The following is a 25,249-nucleotide window of genomic DNA, read 5'->3' as shown; positions in this document are numbered from 1 at the left end:
CCCTGGGAATATTCTTCCTCTTTGTTCATCAAGGTGGCATCTAGCATTACGTTGTAGTTTTTAGATTTGTTGGCTGACATAGAACAACTTATAAATGGGCCATTTTGGTGGACCTACAAATCAATATGATATTGACAGTGAATCTGCCTGCATTTTTGGGCTTGGGTTTCGTGTATACACAGAGCAAGCTGTAATTTTAAAGGCTAATGAGTTATTCAGGTGTATACTTAGAGTTTTAATGGGGTTATTGAGAAGCTTGCAAACTTCCTAGTTTCAGTAGAATACTGTCTGGTGCACTTATAAGAAGAGTTCACTATCCAAGTATGAAACCATAGGTTCCAAAAACTTAGATGCACGTGGAAGTAATAGCCTCTATTTATCGAGCGTCTTCCATGTGCCAAGCATTTGGCTAAGTTTTGACCAACTTTACAGTTTATACCACCAATTCTGGAAGGATTTCTATGCATTCACATATATAGGTGTGTGTGTATTGTTACAAACACAGGGTTGTTTTTAGTTTTAACATAAATGGTGATACATATGTTTTGCTATGCAACTTGATTTCTTTTTTCTTCTTTTCCTCCTCTGAATATGTTAGATCTTTTTCATGTCAGTGTTCATGGACCTAGGACATTCTTTGAACCTGGGCATAGGATTCTGTAGCACTGGTTCTCAAACTGACCTGCACATTGGAATTACCCTTGGAGTTTGGAAAAATACTCATGCCTGGGCCCCCAATACCAGAGATTCTGATATAATTGGTATGGAGTAAATAAAGCTTGGGCATCAGAGTATGAAAACCAGTGTCTTACGGCGCAGGGGCACAAACATTTATTAAAACATTCACCTATTGAAGGTCACTTAGACTGATTCTCTATTACCAATAGCGAATGGGTTTTCTATTACAGTGCTGTAGTGAACAACCTCGTTAATATATCTCTGTGCTCATGTGTAAGTATATCTATAGGTTAATCCCTATATATGGAATCTAGGAATCCTTAGATGTGGATCAAAGGGCCAGTACATTAAAAACAACAATAGATATTGCCATTTTGCACTCCACTGAGGCAATACAATTGACTTTCCCATCCATAGATTATTAGATTGCCCACTGTGGGGCTGAAGTTCCCCCCAACCTCACCCCCGTTAAGAAAAAAATTTGTTCTGATTTTGGATGGTTGTATATCTAAGTGCTTATGGAGTTTCCTAACATGAAGGGAGACTGGGGAAATCCCATGTCAAAGTTTTATTTCTCTTGGTCCTTTTAGCGCTTTTTCTTTTGGAAATTAGTTTTAGAGGCTGACGTGACAAGGTAATGCCTTCACTTCTCATTCATTAGAGGGTAGTGTGTCTCTCATGAAGGGCCGGGGAAGTTCTGATTGAAGAGCAACACCTACCAGAGCCACACAACATCCCATACTGGTGGGGGCCAGAAGGCCTCTTTGCTGCCTTATTTCTACACCTGAACTCGCATTCAATTGAAACTTTACCGGCATCTTTTCATAAGCCTCTTTTGAAGGTTTATTATGTAAAATTTGTAGTTAGAATTTTATGAAGGGCAGGGTCCTTCTTTCCAAGGGAGTTCCAGTTTTCATAATGTGACTCCATCATCTGTCCTCATAGTTTCTGGGTGGCTTCTCCCTGCCTTGTCATGTGCAGGACTCATTAGTAACAGCCTGAGCATAGGTGTGGTGCTGGCCTTGCCCAAAATGAACCCCTCTGAGCAGCAGGTGTTGTAGAGAGGCTCAGGATCTAGTCAACAACTCACCACACTGTAATTTTAAACCCAGGAATCACCATGGACTTAGCTTTCTATAAACATTTTTTACATTTGTAATGGCAAATGGTGGCTGTGTCCACACAGGTTCAGAATGACCTCTCTGAGGCAAAAGTGTGAAAGCCTGTGGCCGTGGCTGCTGACAGTCACGTTGTCCAGTTTGGTGACCAATTCAGTGATTTCCCTGGATAGACGAGATGCCTTCAGAGGTACAAAGTAGAATAATAAGTAGGTGAGGTCAGTGCCTGAGCAAAATGTGAAGGGGAATCAGGTCAGTATTGCCCATGTCAGCGTCCTTGCAGTGACTCAGTTGGGTGTGCTATGTGGTCGTTCTTGTATAAGTGGTTGGGTTGAAATACCAAATCTGTTGAATGCTTCAAAATATACAAGAAAGCTAAGACTTTTCAAAGTGCCTTTTCCCACACGGCCCCTAAAACTCTCAGAGAATTTCCCACAATTTGCAGATAAGCTGACTAACCTGCAGAGCCCTTGATTTAGTGATGACAACTGCCCTGTAGAGATTAAACCAGCCTCGTTCCAGGAATTTGTTCTGCTGATACACACAGGAATGTCAGAGAAAGGAATCTGGTTAACACATTTCTACCAAACAGTAGTCAACAAATACAAATCCTCCTTCCAACTCTCTAAGGTAGTTCTCCGTTCCCTTTGTAATGTCCACTTAAAAGCCATCACACTTTTAGAGAGGACGTTAGGGTCTTGAAGCCTTTCCTCCGGTTCCTCCAGGAAAGAAGTGGGTGAGCTGCTCTTTGAACCTGGGTCAAGTCTCCACGGCTGCCTATGTCATGTTGTATCTGTTCATTAGTTTTTCCCTCACTGAAAAGCACAGACATTTTCCATGAGAAGGATGGGGTTTCTTAATAGTTCCCAGAGAATGAGGCTGAGCTTAACCAAGAAAGTTTGTTCTACATGGTGTTTCATTTTCTCTTGCTGCAATTGTATGAAACTTGGCATGAAAGTAGTCAGAAGAACGTGAACAGAAGAAGGTAATTAGTGAGGTTTAAATTTTCTTTCAGTAAACATGAACATATAAAGCCCTCCAGGCAAGGTTTTATTTCTTTATTTTCAGTCCAGGGAACTGTAGTTTCCCTAGGATGCCAGTGGACATTATTCTCCATAAAGGCCTGCACACAAGTGGAAGTTGTACCTACTTGGCAATAAAACGCCTTGATGAGAAAATGTCATTGTAGTATTTGGGGAGGAGTAAGGTCGAGCAGCATCTGGTTTGGGGGCTGGGAGTAGCAGTACTCACTTTTCAAGGGACCATGTCTTATGGCCTCACTGGGAAGAGGGACTAGATACTACTTTGAGGATGGCATTGCGCGTCCTCGGCCCAGAGTACCTCTGGTTTATCTTCTCTAAGCCGTGTTAGACTTTACTCCTAGATCTGGAAAGCACAGTTTCTCAAACTAAGTGTATATCTATTCAACCTCTTCTCTCTCAGGATTTGCCAGAATTATTTCAGTTGTGAGAAGGTTCCAAAAAATGAGTAGTAATCTACTTATTTTTAGGCAGTGTCTTTTTTTTTTTTTTTAACGTTTATTTATTTTTTGGGGACAGAGAGAGACAGAGCATGAACGGGGGAGGGGCAGAGAGAGAGGGAGACACAGAATCAGAAACAGGCTCCAGGCTCTGAGCCATCAGCCCAGAGCCCGACGCGGGGCTCGAACTCACGGACCGCGAGATCGTGACCTGGCTGAAGTCGGACGCTTAACCGACTGCGCCACCCAGGCGCCCCTAGGCAGTGTCTTTTAATGTCACTTAAATATTCTGTGTGGATTGCCCCAACGTGTTGGCTACTTGTTTGGAAAGGTCTGAAACCTAACACCCCTGAAGTGTGATCATCGAGGTGGGGAGGCATTTCAAGAGGCACCACATCTGCCTGCAGGGGTGAAGACTCTGACTTCAGGGGTTACTCAAGTAGGGTCAGCAGAGGACTGGAGCCACAGGGTACAAGGCAGCTGTTGGTGCCCTGTAGGGTACTCGCATTCTCCTCTGGTGACTGTGATGTCGTATTTTCCTATTCTTCCTGAAAGAGCTGCTAGGTGATTCAGGAAAGTTGCTTGTTTTACATGTTTGTTACAGAACACAACTTGGCCTCTTGAAAGAGTGAGAGCTCTGATGTGACAGAACTGGCCATTGAGTTGTAACTTCCTATGTTTGTGTAACCTCTCAATGAAATTTGTCCTTGCACATCTAAGTGGATCCCTTAGAGGCAGTGAAGATGGAAACCTAAAGGGAGAAAACGATTTGCATTTCTTTCGGCTTCAGCTTAAATCTGTTTATTGACTTAACTCAGACTAGCAACAGGTCGGCAGGCCCAAGGGCATAGGCTGTCTGGCAAGGCTGTGCTTTCTTTGGTGGGGACTCCAATGACACTTTTGGTTTGGCTCTTCTCCCAGATGATCGAGACGAGATGTCCTGGCTTCCAGACTGGTTTCTGTCACGTGAACAACACAAACTCCTAACTCGAGAACCGTGTTGTATTGGCTTTAGGGATTTATGTCCCAAACCTGTGGTTAAAGTACTGAGTCATGGCAGAAGAGTCATTGCCAGCTTTTTAGGGTGAGACCTGGAGGTCCCCCTCTGCTCTTTACATGAAGAGCAGGTGTTTTCTGGCAGGAGTCTATGACTTGGGCTTGGAAGAAAGAATTATGTGCTGGTTGAGGCTTGGTCTGGCTTGAGGGTGTGCATGGACTTCGCTTGGGTTCCTTCCTTATTATCTAGGGAGGAAGAGGGGAAGGAATGGGACAGGTTCTGGCTTCCACTTTGCACCCCCTCCCCCCACTGATGCAGAGAGGGCACACAGGAGGGAGTGTGTTTTGTGTATACTGCCCTGTTTTAGGGTGCCTGGTGCCTATATTGTTTTCCTCTTGCATCAGGAAAGTCAGTGAGCTGAAGGGACTGACTACAGGGTGAATTTCCAAGACCCACTTCCAGAAGTGCCCCGTTCGAATATCCTTTTGGGACTTGAGTGTGTGGGAAGGGCTGGCCCTCCGCTGGACACACTGAGAAACGCCCTTTCCGTTTCCTGGTGGAGAGGATGTTGAAACTTGCGGGGAAAACACATCGCCTTTCAAACGTTTCTCCTGCAACCTTTAGACTGTATCCCATGATTTTTTTAAAGCTCCAAATAGTACTTGGCATCTGGTGTGCTTGGGAAATGAAACCAGACATGAGGAATGCGAGAGGGGAGAGAGATGGCCAAGGAAAGAAGCGAAGCAGTTTTTTCTTTTCACATTCTTCTTGATAAGAGAATTTGGGTTAACATTATCGTGCTGTTGAAACCAAAACTGCATGTCAGGGCCCATTGGAAAATTGCAAAATGTGGGGTAAACTGCATCTCTGAAAATAAGAGGTATGGCACCAAAATGGAGGGTTCCCCGGCCATTCTCTTTAAAGTTGCTCTTATGGTATAATTTTTTTTTTTTTTTTTTGCTTGTTCCTCTTTTTAAGTCTGTGACATTGCTTCAGAAATTCCGGAGACCATTTACAATGAAGGAACAATGCCAGTATTTTAGTACTGAAATTATAATTGGAGAATTAAACGTGAAATACTGTCTTGATTAAAAAAATAGACGTGGGTTACGATATTGATGTGAGTACATGCAGGAGCTCTCAACTGTCTAATCACGTTGGTGGCTGCCAGGAACTCATGGTCTCTCCTTGTCTCTCTTCCTCCAGCATCTAAGTTGCTTCCCCCGTGACTACTTTGGTTAGAGGACAACCGTGGTTACTTAGCCAGTGAGCGTATCCTTCGGTCTGGACAGCCATCTTACCAACGTGTGGCAAAAGTCCCTGATGAAGCAATCAGAAAGATGTATGCATGGGTGCAAATCTGTTTTGTCAACACTGCTTTCAAGTTTCCCCTATTTATTCAGTACAGATATTGACCTGCTTTGTGGAAAACAATGCTTACGTATCACATATGTGTTGTGACCTGGCATTATCAAAGGAGAGTGTTAGGGAGGGTCTTCTTGTGGACTGTAAGTTCTCCAATGTTTTAGATCATCCTGATCATCATCATCTATATTCCCCAAAATTTGGCCCTCATTTGTTGACTGTTACCATGTTGAGAGTCTTGTTTGTTTTGTTGAAGAGCAGTACAAATGACTCTGACTTCGAGCTAGGCCACAGATGGATTAAATTTCTTATTCTTTGCTAAGCAGAATGCACCTGCTCCAGAATCTTAAGTAGCTTTTTAATTGCTTCCTTGTGCGTGGCATAGCAATAGTCATCTGTAATGTTATAGATGGATTGCATTTTGGATGTCGCAGAAGTGACTTCTTCCCCTCTGCAACGATGCCAGAAGCTGAGATTAGAAGATGTGTTTTGGTTGAGGGCCCAGCTGTCATGGTGGAATTAGTCCTTTCCCTCGGGCTGATCTGATTAAAAAGGGGCCAAGATGTGGAAACACAGGTCCCAGGTTTCAGTAACTCTGTATTCCCTCTTCACTGGACAGAGTTAGCAGCTTCGCCGCTCCCTAAATGTCCCCACTAGTCTGTGATCTCCCTGAGTCTGTGGACTTTCTTCATCTGTGTCTATAGCACCTAATGCTGTGTCTGGCTTCTTGAGGTTCAGCTATGATAGGTGAAGAAGTGAATACTTTCTCGGGCGAGGTGTTCATTGAATGTAAGGAATGGGGAAAAGTCTAAAAGATTCTCAGTGGGTCTGTTTCCCATGGATCTTACTTTTGAGGCTGGGTGAAAAAAACAAGCATGAGCTAATTCAGCCAGAAAGAAGCTCCTTGCTTGAGGGAAGCTGCAAATACCCAGAGGATGAAGTCTGTTTGTGAGGCTACTGTCAGCATCAGAAAGCTTGACAAGTGGCTAAGGAGCACTTGGTGATCTGGTTGACTTTAAATGTCTTGGCATTTGTGAAAAAGAGATCTGCAGGCAACTGTGGGAAGAACACCCAGTCACACAATCCTGAAGTTCAGAAACAAGCCATCTGTTCACTTAGGCATTTATGCTTTTGCATTCAACAAACATGTATTGAGAATATACCATGTGCCAGAGACTGAATGAAGCATAGTCCCTGTCTTCAAGATCTCATAGTCTGGTGGGGGAAACAGACGTGAATTAAAAAAAAAAAAATCCAGACAACCAAAAAACACTCAACTATACACACACACACACACACACACACACACACACACACACACACACACACATATACTGCTTGGGATGTGGAAAGAAACGTGCGACCATCTCTGGAAAACTTAAGGCCCATTAAAACATTGAGTGGGTTTTGAATGGTCAGTGGAAGACACTTAGGTTCATAAGGAAAAGAGCACCTTAGGCTGAGGGAACTGTGGATGTGTGGGCTCAGAAGTGACTCCTGTGAAGGTCTGATTACTTCATGCACGTGGGTGGGGGGGGGGGGCACATGGATGGACAGTGCTCATGGTACTGAGAGACAAGGATAGACAATAAGTAGCCAAGGACTAGACCACGGAGGGTCTTATGGTCCTGGCCGGAAGCTGTACTGTATCCAGGAGACACGACAGAAGTGATTGAGTGACACAATCACATTTATGATGTTCCCAGAATAAACCCCAGACTCCTCACTCTGGTGTACGAGTCCCTGGAGTCTGGGCCTCTCCCCTCTCCAGCTTCTTCTCTCTTAACACTGTCATTACTCACTAGGCCCCAGCCATACTTGTCTTCTTCCCTGATCCAGATGTGCCAAGTTGCCCACCTGCTCTGGGCTTCTGCACACACTCCTCCCGCCTGGAATCATCTGCCTCCAGCACTTTGCAGGACTGGTCCCATTCATCCATTAGGTCTCAGCTTAAATGCCTTCTCTCTGGAGAGGTTGTCCCCGATCACACTATTGAAAGTCGCTGTCTCTACCACCACCATCACCACCATTTTCTTTCACTTGCTTCTTGCATCCCCTGTAACACTAACCGAAATTAATATAGTTTACTTGATTTTTTTTCATGCCTTTTCCAAAACATCTTTTCTAAAACTCCCTGAAGGGCACATCATCTCATTTTCATCCCTGTTTCCTCAGTGCCTAGAACAGTGCTTGGCACGTAATTAGCATGCAATAAATTCCACCCCCACCCCCCGCAGGTTTTTTTTTTTTTTTAAGTAAACACCCAACATGGGGCTCGAATTTATGACCGCGAGATCAAGAGTCATGTGCTCTTCCAAATGAGCCAGACAGACACCTCAGTACTCAACAGAATTTTGACTTAATGAATTAAATGATGAATACGATGAACCAGGGCAGCTGTTGGTGACCTTCAACCCCTGGGCCTCCATGCACACACCACCTATTTTTGTATGGCCCATGAGCTCAGAATAGTTTTCACATTTTTAAATAATAAATTTTGAAAGAGAATATTCTGCGACATGAGAAAGTTCTGTGAAGTTCAGATTTCAGTGTCCACGGTGAAGTTGTATTGGCCTATGGGCATGCCCATTTTTTACAGATGTCTGTGGCTGCTTTCATAATAAAATGGCAGGGTTGACTAGTTGTGATAGAGGCTTAAAAGCCCACAAAGCTAAAAATATTTACTCTCTGGTCCTTTACAGAAAAGGTTTATCAGCCCCTAAACTGGAGAACCACAGGTTAAGGAGAAGAGTTACGGAACTGTTGTAATTATACAGATGAGAGATAAGGGGAGGCTGAACTAAGGTCATGGCTTTGGGGTTGGAGAGGGTGGGGATTGGATTCCCATTGGATTAAGCACTCAGGTTCCCTGACCTCTGCCAAGCTTCCCTGCCCCACTCCGAACCAGTTAGGCTCCTTCCAGTCAACATCCCTTTACGTTCTGCAGCAAAGCAAGTCCCTCCCCAACTTCTCTCTTCCTAACTTCCCCACTCCCTCCCTAGTCTCCCTTTCAGTCTGATATGTGAAATGAGGATGATAAAATGAAGTGTTGGGTGTGGATGTGCTTCGTAAAATTACATACACAGCTGTTGGGATTGCTCATTAGCGAAGTGCCAGGGCGGTTAAGGAGGGCTGACCAGAAGTGTCTACTGCCACTGAGGGGTCATAGGATGATTACTTATGCTTTCACTTTGGTCTATATCTAGGAATCTAGTCTCTTAACAGTGAGTTCCAAGTATGTGTATTAAAAATGGCAGCCTGGGGGCGCCTGGTGGCTCAGTTGATTAAGCCGCTGACTTTGGCTTAGGTCACGATCTCATGGTTTCAGAGTTTGAGCCCCGCTGTGCTGACAGCTCAGGGCCTGGAGCCTGCTTCGGATTCTGTGTCTCCCTCTCTCTCTGCCCCTGTCCTGCTCACACTCTGTCTTTCTCTCTCTCTCTCAAAAATAAACATAGAAAAAAATGGCAGCCTGTTGGAAGTCTCAAAGCTTTGCTATCATCTACAGTTTAAGGATGGGTTTAATGGAAGACCTTGTATTTGGTGTCACACACAGGAGCCAGCATAAAAACTTGGCTTTTGGGTGTTCGTGAGGCTTTTAAACACAAATCACCTGTCAAAGGCAATATTTTGGTCCTTATTAAAATGATTTCAATTAGGTTCTTAAACGTAATCGACTCTGTATCTTATCACCCATCTTAGAATCTAGCCAAGACCCTCATTTTGTGTTTGTTTATAGAACTGCTGGCTTAAAGAAAAAAAGACTTAAATGCTTTGGGCTGATTTTTAGATCTCTGTGTTTCTTGTGCACACCCTCCCCCCCCCCCCCCCCCCCCGCCAATACAGCCAGAATGTAATAAAACTTGGGTTTAAGTGAAACAACCTATAAAGTACAAAAGTAAAGTTGCTCTCTATTCATTTCCCAAATACTTGGGTCATGCTCCTATGTGTGTGAGGCACTAAGTGACACAAGCTGTGGGTACTTTTTCTCATGGAGTTGACTCTTCAATAGGGGAAGTAAGACCCAGACCACAAATTACAGTAAGTGTTGGCTCTGCCTCATAAGGGTCACAACATGCTAAGAGGGCCCAGACCACATTCAATGGGATAGGTTAGCAAGACTGCCTGGAAATAAACTTGAAAGCTAAGCATGGACCATGTGGCCTTCCATGAGCTGGGTCTTGCCTGTTTTTTTGTTTTTTTGTTTTTGTTTTCTCCCGTCTTCCAGTAGCGTGAATGCTGCCTCCTTACCCCCATACAGAGGTGCTTAGTCATGCAGACCTTGACACTAATCCCTGAACGGTCTCTTCAGTGTACTTACTGACAGTTGAGTGACAGGGTGTGCAGGACTCTGGCCTGGCTGCCAAGGGGGACATGGCTGGGTCCTGAGGACATACGTCGGAGACAGACATTCACAGTTGTCTTTTAGTGAACTAAGTCTGAACTCCCATCTCCTCGTGTACATCAGTGGTATTGCTCCTTCCCCATGCTGGTTAACAAAGAATACAAGAATTGCACTCTTAGAGAAATTGTTCTAGCATTTTGCCATTGCTGAAATAGTTGTACTCTATTTTACAAAAATACGTTGCTGACAGATTGGAGGGAAGCAACTCATCCTTCGCCTCAGATAGTTTGGGACACTGGTGTATAGATCACCATAACTTGGATATTTTTGATAAGAACATTTTTGCATACACATTCCCCTCCTTCCATCTGTCATATAAACAAATGATCGTACAGTTTTTTTTGTTTTGTTTTGTTTTTTTAAATCTCATCTTCATTTGATTGTGAAAGTAGTATGTCTTCATTGTGACAACTTGGGAAAGTACAAAGAAATTTTTTGGTGTTTTTGACACAAGCTTACTGGTGGCTCACATTGTGCTGTTTCTCTTATCCTTTTTTCCTTTTATCTTTGTCAACACGCTCCCATCCTGACAGCTCATATGTGTACACTTGTTCGTACATAAATGGGACACTGGATACCTATTCTTTATTTTACATTTAAAATGCGCATGTCATTAAATATTCTTTTAGAGAGGACTGCTTGGTCATCTGTCATCTAGTTATACCATGATTAACCTTTTCGTATAGTCTCCTATAACTAGAACTTATTTTATGCCTTTGTTTATTGGTTATTAGGTACCGCTTTGAAAATTGTTGTGACCACATTTTTGATAGTATCTCGGAATATTCCATTGGGATATATTTCTAGGAGTAGAAATACTTCAAGTCAAAAGTATGAGTGAAAGGCGTCGGTGAACTGCCCTTCAGGAACGTTGAAACAAATTTCAGTTTTCGCCAGCCGTGGATGGGCTCGCCATACTAAGTACTGTCAGTGTGGGTGCGGGCAGGATGGGAGCATGTTGACGAAGATAAAGGCAGAAGGAATGAGCAGACCACTGGGATGGAAGAAGAGAGGAGCGTGGGATGTGAATGGGGCGTGGAAAATGGTCTGTTGGCTAAAGTGAAAGATGCTTTCAAGGAAATAGGAAAGACAGAGAAGTTGAGTCGGGTCTGATTTGACGGAGCACTGAAAGCCAGTTTAGGTTGGTATCGGAGAGACTTCAGTGGGTTTTGATCAGGAAGATGAGAGCCCCAGGGTTTTGCTGTGGGAAGGCTGTGTTATATGACACAAGCTGTGCCACACCAGTGCTCATTCCCTACGTGCTCCCTGCCCCTTCCCACGCCACGCCTTTGGTTGCGCTGTTCCTTCTGCCAAAATGCCCTGCTTTCCATAATCTATCAAAGCTCCACTCGTCCATCAGGGACCATACCCTCATTCTCCCCTATGTACTTCCTGCTCGATTACGTAGCACCCACTGGTATAATATACCATATTGCCTTTTTATAACTGTTTGGTGTGCTACTCTCTCCCACCAGATTATAATCTCCTAGTGACCCATTTCCTTTATGTATCCTTCAGTGCTTATAGTGCCTGGTATATAAGAGGTATTAACACACATCTGCCAAAGGACTCCCAGGCACTGCACATGTCTCCTATGACATTGAACAAGTACACTTTAGGCCAAGAGATATATGCTTCGACAGTTTGGGATATTGGATGTCTCGGCCAAGTTGTTATTCCAGAGCCAGTTGGAGTATCACATAGGGCTACATGAGGGACAACCTGCTCTTAACATTTACCTTCCCTTCCCTCCCCTCTAAAGACTTCCAGTCACTGGCTTTTGGAGACCACCATCCCTTAAGTGAGCGAGATCTTGACTCCAGAAGTGTTTGTAAATCATAGTTATTTATGAAAACTTCTACTGGAGCTTGTAATGTTGTATGAGATTGGTTTTTTAAAAGCCAGTATGGCATCGTGTTGTACGTATCATTCTTTGATTTGCTTTTCTCAATTGACAGTGTAACTTTGGAATTTTCCCAAGGCAATACATATAATTACAAAAAACTATATAATAATTAAAAATGTGTTTTTTAAAAATTTCTTTTAATGTTTATTTATTTTGAGAGAGAAAGAGAGCACGAGCAGGGGAGGGGCAGAGAGAGAGGGAGATGCAGAATCCAAAGCAGGCTCCAGTCTGTGAGCTGTCAACATGGAGCCTAACATGGGGCTCGAACTCAGGAATCGCAACGTGAGGTTATGACCTGAGCCACAGTTGGACACTTAACTGACTGAGCCACTCAGGTGCCCCTAAAAATGTATTTTTATGGTAAAAATTCAAATTCAAGGGGCACCTGGGTGGCTCAGTCGATTAAGTGTCTGACTTCGGCTCAGGTCATGATCTCACAGTTCATGGGTTCAAGCCCCGTGTCAGGCTCTGTGCTGACAGTTCAGAGCCTGAAGCTTGCTTTGGATTCTGTGTCTCCCTCTCTCTCTGCCCCTCCCCTGCTTGCACTGTCTCAAAAATAAATAAACATTAAAAAAAATTCAAATTCAAAAGGGTACCAAATGAAAAAGGATAGTTTTCCAATCCCCTGTTTTTCTTTTAGAGGTTAGTGCTATTTGCCCATCCTTACATATATTCATAAAAACATATATGCATTCTTTAAAACATGTAATCCTGTAATACGTACAGTATATCATAAAGTATCTTGAACATGTTTTCATATCTACATATACAGATGCCGTGTTGTTTTTAAATGAGTGCATAGTATTCTGTTATGTGAATATACTATGACTATCTCTGTATTGGTGAACTCCTTTGATCTTTTCTGTTTGGAAAGCTCATGTGAAATCACTCTTCGTTTGTTATGAATTTAAATTATTCAACATGATAAACATGAACTGAGTGCCTCCTTCCTTCCTGGCACCGTGCAGGGCACTAGGGCCAACAAGGTGTTTGATGGTCAGTCCCTTCCCCTGACTTGAAGTTATTGGCTGTCTAACAGGACAATACTCTCTTAACGAACTTAGAATATGATATGAGCTGGAATGGGTAGATATGCCTTAGCATACATATTAATTCTCCTTTGGGAAGGTGAAAAAGAGGACGTTGGTATCAAACTTTAAAGGATAAGAGATCCTGGATTCCTAAGGGGTGAGGAAGAGAAGGTCATTCTTTCAGGGGATGTTAAAGAACAAGATGGGTTGGCAAGAAAGAGCATGTGATAGGCAAAGAATGGCCAGTAGCCCAGTGCGACTGGGGCATGTGCCGTGGTGTGGAGGGGGAGAATTGTACTGTTGGCTCAGCAGTTGGTCACAGGAAACATTCCACAAGTGAATAGAAGGATGTGCTCTTTGTCTAACTGAACTCCAAACCATCTTGGGGTTGTCCTCTTTATGCCCTGCAGGCTATCAACTGCCTCCAGGGCAGAGGGTCTCTCTTGAATTGGTCTGGCTTAAAAAAAAAAAAAAAAATCTTTTATCCATTTTTGCGCCTTTAACCATGTCATGTCTTGTTTTTGCAGAGTTTAGTCACTTCAAGAAATAGAACAGAAATCCGCCATGGCCCCAAGGAAGAGAGGTGGACGGGGGATTTCATTCATCTTTTGCTGTTTCCGAAATAATGATCACCCGGAAATCACCTATCGGCTGCGAAACGATAGCAACTTTGCGCTTCAGACCATGGAGCCAGCCTTACCCATGCCCCCTGTGGAGGAGCTGGATGTCATGTTCACTGAACTTGTGGTGAGTCTCCAACTTGCTTCCTGCCGGTGGTGGGGAGCCAGGAGGAAGAGGAGAGGGTGTGCCTGGTTTCGTTTGGTTAGCCATGGGCTCTCCCTTCTTCAGTGCAATGACCCCTTTGTATTGGCACCCCAGCTGTGGGCACTGAGCCTCTGGAGGAAGAGAAAGAAGAAGGTAGCTTTACTACATCAGAGGGCTTTGCTTTAAGTGAAGGGATTTAGGCCCTTAGATCTTCGAATATGTGGCCGAATCACATCCCAAGTTGCTTCTCCTGTTCCCCTCCATCCCAGCGTGAGTCTATACCTGTGTCCTCTGCCTCACAGCCCCCCAATTCTCTAATGCTTTCTCCACCCCTACTCTCAGTGTGCTGTATGAATGTCTTCTTAACAGTTAGTCCTACTCCTCTTCCTGTCCCAGATCCTTTGATGAAAGCCATTATTACTTAAGGCAGTTAATTATTTAGCCTAATGATCAGACTGTAGTAATAAGTGTTGTGGGAAGCTTTTCATGGATCCTGTCATATTTTAGAATCCACTGTACTGAAGTGAGAGAGATATCTGGTGTAGGACCTCTTCTCAAAAGATGTAAGTGATCTCTTCAGCTTAACCTTTTAGGTACCTCTGAAGTAGTGTTTCTTTCCATTCCATGTTACAGAGGTATATTATGGCATAGTTCAAAGAGTCCTGGCATGTGGATTAGGAAGACGTTGGTTCAAGTTACTATTCTGACTTTATTATCTAAGTATGGAAGAAGCATATGCGCCTGTTTTCTGGAAAGTGAGAAAAAAAAATAAGTCCTCCTTCTAGTGTGATGTAGTGTCGAAGTGAGAGTAACACATAGTGGGAATGGCCCAGTGCCTGGCCCTCGTTGGGTGCTCAATAAATGTTACATGAGTACTCTATCCTCCCTCGATCATTGCCAGCATTTTGTAATGGAGTTAGTTCTAATCGGACGAATCAGACCATTTGTATCATTCAACAGATACTCGAGAGTGCTATCATTTTGCATGACTCTTAGGTCAGAAAGTAATGTAGGCTGTGTTACTGCCCTCCAGGGGTAATATCTGAAGCGATCAGTCCACTCCAGCTCTTCCAGAACAGAATTTACCTATAGACTTACCCTATAAGATAAGGCAATATGAGAGTATTACCAAGCCTGTTACCAACCAGAATTGGTTGGGAAAAAGAAGAGATGGCTGTTGGCAGCATGTTTGTATTTTACGATGTTGATGAATATTTTTGGTGTTTATGGAATCTCTCCCCTCTCCCACCTCTGCATGCAGAGATTATGTTCTAGGTGTTAATGGGGAGGTTCGAAGTGGGAAACTGGAACCTTCTCTGAAACAGCTGACAGTTTCAGTAGCAAAAGGGGATTGATAAAAAAGTACAATGCCACTAGAGGAAGAAGCGCAACCCACCTCTGCATGGTGTGTAGATGTGTTGTGAGGTATAGGACAGTGATGAGGAGGGTGGTCAAGGAAGACGTTCTGGAGGATGTGAGCTGTGAGTGATTGAAGGTAAGAAGGGAAGTGGAGGGGATCGGTGTCAATGGCTGTCTCAGTCATCTCAGCTAGTTCATCCTGTGACGGTTACAAACTACAACCGCTTATCCCTTGCTAATGCTGCATGTCCATTGTGGGCCAGGTGTGGTTTTGTTCCTCACCATCTTTCATACAAGACCCAGGCCTGGTGGAAGAGTAAGGAGGGACATGGCAAACTGCTAGTAGGCTCTAAGCTTATGCTTGGAAATGGCACGTGGCACTTCTGCCCACATTTCTTTGGCAGGTGAAAATCACGTGGCCACTCCTGAGATCACAGGGGAGGGGTGAATCATCCTTCTGTAGAGACTGGCACCACAAGTCGCATGGACAATCCTGAGGTCACCGGGGCAGTGGAGGACATACAGTCCTCTTCCAGGGAGAGGCAGTGAATCATCTACCACGATGGCTATCAGGAAGGGCAATAATGTATTCATGGGCTTGGTTTTATTTCCCACGTAAAGTATTTTATGACCCAGTATGTGATCTATCTTGGGGAATGTTCCACGTGCACTCGAGAAGAATGTGTATTCTGCTGCTTTTGGATGAGAAGTTCTGAATGTATCTGTCAAGTCCATCTGGTCCAGTGTATCCCATTTAAAGTATTTGAAAACACAAAGCCCACCTAAGGAGATAGATGAGGGCCCACTTGGTGGTAGTTGGAGCTGGTGGGCAGAGTTAGTACCCTCACAGCCTCTACATCCACTGTCTTTTCAATTGTGCTCTATCAGATTCCCCAGATGAGACCTAAGCCAGAGCCTGTGTGGTGGCAGCTCCATGTACATCTTGAAGGCAGCTCATTGTTCTGTATTCATAAGGGAGAAAATTCCACTCCTCTGCCTTATTGATGTCTTTATTCTGTGTGGAAACTGCCTACAGCTGTTAGTTGTTAAAAAGCCAATGCCAAACCAGAACTTTAAGCCGAAACCATTGGAAAACAAATTATATTGAGGTTTGTATCTGTCCCGGTGAGTGACGGATGTATTTCTGTCCACTCCTTACTTCAGGGACTTAGACCACAAACCCATCCAATGGCCAGGGGTGTGCTGGGGCAAGAGAGGTGGGCTCAGAGCCATGGGAAACCTCTGTGTGTTCTCTTGAGTGTTCGCAGAAGCGCTTCTGCCTCTGCCCGTGCACAGGATAGGGAGGCCAGGTGGGGAATGGGAGCGTGCTTGGCCTGTGGAGTCAGACTGCTCTGCAACCCGGGGTGACTGCCTTTAAGACGGTTTCTATTGGAATTTAAGTTTATTGCCTTGCCTATACAATGGGGACAATACCGTCTCTGTGATAGGATTGGTATAAAGAAGATAACTTCTTTAAAAAGGGGGCCACCTCTTAGGTGCTTTATAACCCACATCCTATTGCAATGAGAAGGATGGGAGATAAGTATTTCCTGGGCACAACACCCTAAGCACATATCCCAGGTTTTTCCTTTTCTTGAAAGCTAACCTGCCTGCTGTGAGTGAGCCAGTGTGGGTCCTAACTTGCAGGGCATTTTACCTCTGTATCTGTTGGAAAGCATCTCATCACAGCCGGTTGGTGTCAGCTAGTTTCCTTGGCCTCTTCTGATGACACACTCATTTAATGTTTTTAAATGAGCGGTACCAAATAGGTTGCCTTCAGAATTGCTTGCTGCAACCTTATCATCTCATAAATAAAGCAAGCCTGAGCGGGAGGTCAGCCACGGGAATCTGTAAGGAGGGTGGGCCGTGAGGAGTGCCGGCCATAGGCAGTGGAACCAGACTCGTTCCAATTTCAGGATGTAGTGGTTCCTGGGGGTCCCAGTCCAAAACCCTGCCTATTTTTTTTTTTCCCTAACAGCTTTATTGAGATATAACTCACAGACTATAATCCACCTATTTACAGTGTACAGCTCAATGGCTTTTAGTTGTGCAAGCATCACCACAATAAATTTTAGCATGTTTTCATGACCTCCAAAAGTAACTCCCTTACCCATTAACTGTCACTTCGCATTTCTCCCCAGCTCACCATCCCCTGGCTACCTCTAATCTACTCCTGTTTCTGTGAATTTGTCTATTCTGGGTATTTCATAAAAATGGAATCGTGTAATATGTGGTCCTTTGTGACTGGCTTCTTTCACTTACCGTAATCTTTTCAGTGTATCCATGTTGCAGCATGTATTGATACTTCTTTTCCATCTATGGTTGAATAATACTCCACTGTATGGACATACCACATTTTGTTTCTCCATTCATCATCGACAGACATTTGGATTGTTGCCAGTCTTCAGCTATTATGAATAATGCCACTGTAAACTTTATTCATACCCAAGTTTTTGCGTGGAAATATATTTTCAGTTCGCACGGGTGCAGACCTAGGAGTGGAATTTCTGGGCCATATGCTAACACAATGCTTAAATTTTTAGGAATTGCCAGAGTGTTTTCCAAAGTGTCTGCACCACCTTACATTCCCACCTGCAGTGTATGAGGGTTCCAGTTTGACCCTATCTCTGCCGACACTTGTTATTACTTCCTACCGATTGACCTGCTGCTTCTCAAGCTGTTCGATGGCTCCTGGAGAACTGAGAACATGTAACTTGGGAATTTTTTAACTATCTAATTAATTTATTTTTGTGAGTTGTCACACAGAAATAGTCTCTATGCTAACAATTTTAACTGATTTGGTTAAAATTGAGTTGAGAGTTTGTGTAATCTCTGCCAACTCTGTATTTTATGCCTTTCGAGCATCAATCCTTTTTTTCCTGTATTACCTCCCCCACCTCCTTTCCCCACTTTTTCTGCTTTGTCCTTTGCTTCAGCCACACATCGTGAGCCTAACCAACCCAAGAGTCAACACTGTTCCCATAACATAAGATTCAGCTATAGTCTTGCCTTTTCTACAGGCTTCTAAAGGTCTTAGATTGTTTTTGCTGACCTATTTGAAGACCCCTAGGCATCATGAATCTGTAAGTTGTCCTTATTCAAATAACTTTTTCATCTCGATGTTAGCAAATAGATTTCCTTTGGGATGAATAGAAGGATGTGTCACTAATTGACCGGTCAGTTCTTTCAGGGTGTGTGTGTGTGATGAGTGGCTGCTGTGTGTCCTGAGATAACTGGTGAGCAAAGCAGCCATGGTTGTTAATGAATTTATGGGACCAAAGGTGTAGCGGGGAAGTAGGCAAATACACAATCTTTTCCAGTGTGCCCCAGGATTATGAGGGGCTCTTCGAGCAATATATATTGTTGGGGAAGAATGTTCATTTGCCTTTTTTCACAAGAAGGGAGTTGCACTCACAGGTTCCATATCTATAAACCTAGCTCTCTTGCCCAGTAATTCCTAGCTTCTCTTCCAAGTCCTCATGGGAATATGCATCCCTCAGTCCCTTTCTCTGTCGATTTCTCTGCCAATCAACCAGCTTTCAAGAAACACGTTTTGTGGCCCGTGGTACTATAAATTTCCTAGCAGTGAGCTCCCCTTGGGGAGTTCTACAGTTGTCCAGCTGACCCTACCACTTGTAGGTGAGTGTCTAATTCAGCCTTGAAATCTCAGCAAGGCCACTTGTCCTCAGATGAAAATTGAGTTCTCCAACTCAGCTTACATGAGTGAGAAAGAAGGTACACATTTTGATTTTCATTTGCTTGACTCCTTAGCTTAGCTGTCAAGTTAATAACAAACTTGCTAGATTCTAAACCCCACATTTTCCTAACTTAGTGTGGAAGGGTCTTGGAAGGCTTTGTGGGAGAGGTTTCATTTAATGTTAAGACATGAAAATCTAGTAGGAATATCAGGGCAAAGAGGAGAGATTGTTACAGACCTTGAGAACAGCACAGTAGGGGGCCGGGAGGTGAGAGAAAGTATGGAAGGCTCAAAGAACAGAAAGCTCAGTGTAGATGGAACATGAAATAGGAAGCTGGGAGGACTGGGGCTTCTGAGAAGCGGTTCTGGAAAAGGGGATGGGGACGGTTGTGTTATTGATTTAATTCTATATCTCAGATTCTTATTTGAATGAGAGGAAGGTACCTCTGCTTTTTTACAGGTTTTCTCAGCAAACCAAATATAATAAAACCTTGGTTTGCCAGCATAATTCGTTCCAGAAGCATGCTTGCAATCCACAGCAGTTGTATATCAAAGCGAATTTCCCCATAAGGAAAAATGGAAACTCAATGCTATAATATAGTAACAAAATAATAAAATACAAAATGTAAAGAAAAATAAACAAATTAACCTGCACTTTCCTTTGAAAACCTTCATGGTTGTGTGAGGGAGACCAGAGAGAGGAGGGTACTGTGTAGGACGACTTTCACTACTATCACTGATGGAATCACTGCTATCTTTTGGCTCCATGGAGTCTTTTTCTGCATGCGGGCCATTGTATATGCTCGTACGGATGTTGACTACAGTATTAATAAACTCTGTCATATACTGTATTTAATGTAACTGGCAATAAGGCAGCAGAGGAAACGGTCTATATCTGCAGGCAGCCTGACCTAGAATGAAGCAAAGCATTCCTAAGCTTACTCTTGGATGGAAAAGCAGGGGACTGTCCCTAGGTGCTTTGAAGTATCAAAAAATAGTGCCAGTTGTGGGCACCTTCCAATGTTCTGAAAAATCATTGATTTCTGCCAAACACCTCAACCTGAGACCAAGCATCTGAGAAGGGGAGACGATCACCCACAATCCTGCAGAGAGAGAGAGAGAGAGAGAGAGAGAGAGAGGGAGAGAGAGAAAGAATAACCATTGGCTCAGTTGTGATCATGTGATATTCGGTGTCACCTACTACTCCTGTTGCAAGACATCGCTCGTTTATCAAGTTAAAATTTATTAGAAACATTTACTTGTCTTGCGGAACACTTGTAGAGCAAGTTACTTGAAATCCGGGGTTTTACTGTGTATGAAAGTACGGCAAAATATATTGCTACTTGATTACATTTACAAAAATGACCATTGTTCTTTGCAGTCTCTGTGAAGTGTTGGTAAGTTAAGCAAAAGGTTTCATATCTTCTTGAATAGATTCTGAGTACGTTTTCATTTGAGTCCACTTGTTGAGATGAGATGCTATCTTGCTGTAACACATACCTCCTCAGGGCACTTTAATTTTGAAATAAAAAGGAAATAGAGAATTACTAGGAGCCCCCCCTTCCCGCTTTCTGCCCTTCTACCCAGTGCATAGACTCCTGCATCCATCTGGAATTGATGGGCTAAGTGTTCCCTGCAGAATATTCCACAGCAGCAGTGATACTGGAATTGGTATCTCCTAACGAGTTCCCTCAGCCCTCTTGCCTTGTGAAATGTGCAAAATAGCCCTGGGTGAGATTTTAGGTGAGAAACCAGGTTTAAGACAAGGCTGGCTATTATTTTTGAAGTGTTTTGCACTAAATCTCCACTCTTCTAGTACACACACTGTTTTGTGTATTTGGAATCAGTTTCATAGATTGATTAGAGGAAAACTTTCATTTCTAACACAGTGCATCCCTATGAATTTATGGCTGGTTGGAAATAATATGCAGTATGGACCCAAGTTTTCCTAAATCTGAAATATGACCAATTACATTTTACACTGTTTTCTGGTTAATCTGTTTTCTTTTGAATCCATTGCTTAGTGTCCCATTTATTTGGCCAATGGGTCTAATATTTTAGGATAATAAACTATAGAGTGCTGTGCCTTCCAGGAAATGTAGCATATTTTAAAGAAACTTATTAAGAAAATCATTATTGGTCATAGAACAACCATTTATACCATTGAGGATTACCAGTGAAAGTTAAATCTCAATGGGGAATGTGGTGATCATGGATACCATAGGTTGATGGGATTTGTATCCTCATAAATGTAATTATAATGTCAATTACTTACTATAGGTCAGTTTCATTACTGCTAATTACTGAGGACATTAGTAGCCAACGTAGGATATGAGAAATAAGGATAGCAGGAATGGGAGAATTTAGTTGGTGTATCAGAGTCAGATGAATTCACGGTCAAGTTAAGCTGTGCCAAGTGAATTCATCTGGGAATTTACATCAGTAATCTCTTCATTTTTCAATATATTCTGAAGTCATTTTGGTATGAAAGGAGCTACAGGAATCCAAAGTTGTCTTACAGACTTAGCAGTATACAAATTTTGTTCTTCCCCTAGCTACGTGAATTGTTACTCATCTCCCACAGGCTGCCAACATAATTTCTTTTATTACTAGGACTGTCTTAAGCTCTTTTTAATAAAAATTCTTCCACTATCACTACAATTGATGAAAAGTTTCAACACTTTTTATCTCTTTGTTTTTTAAACTCACCATTTACACTGAAGGCCATGACTAAGAATAGAAAGTTTCTTACAGAGGGAACCTGGGTGGCTCATTTGGTTAAGAGTCCGACTTCGGTTCAGGTCATGATCTCATGGTTCGTGGGTGCGAGCCCCACATCAGGCTCCGTGCTGACAGCTCAGAGCCTGGAGCGTGCTTCAGATTCTGTCTCTGTCTCTGCCCCTCCCTGGCTCGCTCACTCTCTCTCTCTCTCTCTCTCTCTCTCCCAGAACTTTATAAACAAATTATCTTGGCCCTGAGAACAACTGACGGTTTGTGACATAGGTGATGTTAATATAGGTGGTTTTGCTTGCTTATATGTGTTGTACTTCTGAACAGAACATTGTATTCTAAGAACCAAAGAAGGATTGGTAGTAGATCTTTATCCCAGTTGACAGTCTACATTTCTTTGTGCTGCTTGGAGGCCCTGTCTGCTTAGAGATAGTAAAGATGGTCAACATGGCTTCTTAAATTTCCTTCTTGTCTTCTAATTTACTAAACAAACCCAGTGAAGCTTAAGGTAAAACTACAAAACCAGTTTGCTCCTTCTGGTGCTAAATTTATGTTTTGTCTCGCCAGATTCATTCCAAATGTCCTTTCCTATAGGCTGTTAGGTTTCGTTTTTTGACTCCATGTTAGATGCTCTGCTATAAATCAATACACTTATTTATGGGTGCTTCTAAATTTATTCATTTATTTTTAACGTTTATTTATTTGAGAGAGAGCAGGGGAGGGGCAGAGAGAGGGAGAGGGATGATCCCAAGCAGGCTCCGTGCTTTCAACGCAGAGCCCAACATAGGGCTTGATCCCATGAACCGTGAAATCATGACTTGAGTGGAAATCAAGAGTCGGATGCTTAACTGACTGAGCCACCCAGGCGCCCTTCTGGGTGCTTCTAAATTTAGATTCCAGGGATTGAAATGGGAGAGTGAGGAGAGGTGGAGGAAAGAAACATGAAAACTTTTTTTTTTTTAAATACAAATAATGCAAAACCATGTCTGAACTAATGATGTTAGTGAAAAAATGGTTATGAGTCCCCTTGGCCTTGATGATTTTCATTACTATGAATTGTAAAGAGACTCTGAGCAGTATATACTTACTTAGCTTTTGACTACAATTTAAAATATGATTATTTAACTTAATCCTCAGGCTACCATGTGCGAATTACACAAAGTCAACACACTGTACTGACTTGCCAACTCTGTATGTCCCCAAATAAATCAATACGGGTTTTAAAGGACTGGGGGAAATAATTTCATCTCCATAAGTCATGTGGTTTAGGTAAGCTTTCAAGTGTAATTTTGAAAATGTGTTTCCATAATGGCTAGAACAGTTTGGTAGTTTGTATAAATAACTGCACATGAGAATATATATTGTTGCATTGGGAATCATCTAAACATCATTTGCTCACATAGAACATATGTCACATGGCCTCTGAGAGGTAAATGCACAATAGGCGGATGGTGTATTTCAGTTCTAATGGTCCTCGGTCATTTTATCCGTTGTACTTGGAATCCTCCCTTCCCCCGCCTTCAATTCCCAAAATTACTCAGGAATTTCAGGCTGTTTCTTGATGCGTGTTATAGGAGCTCAGGACCAGTTACATCTTTTAGTTATGATTTTTTTGGCTTATGGATGAAGAACCATATCTATATGTATTTTTTTTTTTAAATAAGATCCCTGAAAATGCAGCATTTTTTTTTTTCTCTCCTGCCCAATTTTAAATGAATCCACTGGAAACATCCTACAGCTGCTATTTATTTGATTACACAATGGGATATTTAAAAACTAAACTAAACCAAATGAAAGCTCACTTAGAATGTATATACAGGTTGTTTTCGGGAAAGATGGGCATTTTTTGCATGTGGAAGAAAAAGTCATCAAGTCTCTTGCCATCTTTGAAATAATCAGATGCTTTGAGTTTATTCCCATATGGACACTCGTTATGTTAAATCCTCTATGGATAGACACCTTTGCACTTTCAGAGAGCGGAATGACATATAAGCGTTGTATCTGGCTTTTTTTATCCTCAGGACCCCCAGAGCCTAGAGCAGGGTGTGGCCCAGAGTGGGTGCTCAGTAAATGCTTGTGGTCCAGACGAGTAATTACTGAAGGTTAATGCTTGAGATGCTCAGTAACTATTTGCATACATGCATGCATGCATATATGCATGAATTAATGACTGCTGAATCCTCCAGCAATTGGGTATGTATTCTGAATTATTCTCAAAGTAGTAGTATGGATTCAGGCTGATCCCTGCACCCTTCCTGTCCTCCATCCACCTCTTTGTCATTCTCTTTACTCATCTTCTTCATTTGGATGTCAGTTACTCTGGGAGCATGAAAGTGGCTGGCATCAACAGATTGAAAGGATAAGTTGATAGGGTTTAAGAATTATTTTTTGTCCTTAACAGTCTCTATCATATATGACATGGTAAAATACATAGCTGCAATATGGGAGAAGCGACCTATTGTGCTAAATATCTTTTGACCCAAATAAAACTTAAAAGTGTCATCTGAGCTGCCTAAAAGTCTCTGAAGGGCATGCTGAGCAGGTGTGAGAGGGGCCTGGGCTGGCAAGAGTCATTGAGGGAGGGGGCACGTGTGGAACTTGGTTTCACGGTTGCCCACAGGGCCTTAGGGTGCCTTTCTAGGAGACAAAGCCCCTCCATTCGGTGAGGGAGATACTGCTAAGAAATTCTCCCAATTAAGCCTTGTCAACAGAAGTTGTACCAGGTTATAGGTATAAAAGCTGGGTATTTGGCTGGGGTGCCTGGATGGCTCAGTCTGACTTCAGCTCAGGTCATGATCTCACAGTTGGTGATTTCAAGCCCTGCGTCAGGCCTTGGGCTGACAGCTCAGAGCCTGGAGCCTGCTTCAGATTCTGTCTACCTCTCTCTGTGCCCCTCCCTCACTCACACTCTGTCTCTCTCTCTCTCTCTCAAAAATAAATAAACATTAAAAATATTTTTTAAAAAAACTGGATATTTGGGTGGCTGGGTGGATACTGGGAGATGATTATGACATATATTTAGAACAGATTTATTTATTGTAGATTCCTGGAAAACTGCTGGTGATGTCTACTAATAAAAGTTAACATTGCTCCGAGTTTCTGGTTGAAATAACCCAAAGAAGCTAAATAAGCCCCAGGTTTAGCGGCAGATTTTTTTGTAGCAAACTGGATATAGTTTTCATTGTCTACTCTTAAAGAAAAGGAAATAGTGTAAAACACTTAACCATTGGTAGTAAGAAACTAAAAATTACTTCTATTAGTCAGCCTTTGCTTGTAGGATCTCACTTCTTATTTTTATATATCGAGTGAAAACATGTCTGTCAGACACAGAGAACATTACTGTGTAGGTGGTGGTGAGTCATATTGTGGTATTTCATGTAATGACTAATAGGGTTTGCAGAAATCTTACCAGCCGAAAACCTTCAAGGTTCATTCTCTGTGTGTACACATCCATTTTGGGATTTAAAGCACGCAGTTGTTTCCATTTATTTTTTTTCCTGACCAATTAGGAGCAGGTAATAAGTCACCGAATATACCTCTTTCTTTCTATCTATCTATCTATTTTTGAGGAGAAATCTACAAAATCCTTTTAAAATTTTTTTAAAATATAATTTATTGTCTAGTTGGCTAACAGACAGTGTATACAGTGTGCTCTTGGTTTTCGGGGCAGATTCCCGTGGTTCATCGCTTCCATACAACACCCAGTGCTCATCCCAACAAG

The 25,249-nt window shown here is 42.7% G+C and overlaps 1 protein-coding gene across 4 annotated transcripts in view; it reads left to right on the top strand.

Annotated features, from left to right (window-relative positions):
• Positions 1–25,249, top strand: part of DAAM1 (dishevelled associated activator of morphogenesis 1) — a 175,783-nt gene that overhangs the window by 55,625 nt on the left and 94,909 nt on the right. For all 4 annotated transcript variants that reach the window (XR_015252337.1, XM_025918613.2, XM_086709636.1 and 1 more), the window contains one exon: positions 13,505–13,724. Coding sequence is in view for 3 of the 4 variants with exons in the window: in XM_025918613.2 (XP_025774398.1) it covers positions 13,542–13,724 (183 nt within the window). In the remaining variant the exon portion in view is untranslated. The remainder of the gene's footprint in view (positions 1–13,504; positions 13,725–25,249) is intronic.

This window comes from Puma concolor, chromosome B3 (genome assembly GCF_028749965.1).
Source record: "Puma concolor isolate L17-30 chromosome B3, mPumCon1.1.hap2, whole genome shotgun sequence".
NCBI classification, from domain to species: domain Eukaryota; kingdom Metazoa; phylum Chordata; class Mammalia; order Carnivora; family Felidae; genus Puma; species Puma concolor.
Note: the sequence above shows the minus strand (reverse complement) of the source record. Positions and strands in the feature narration are given on the sequence as shown.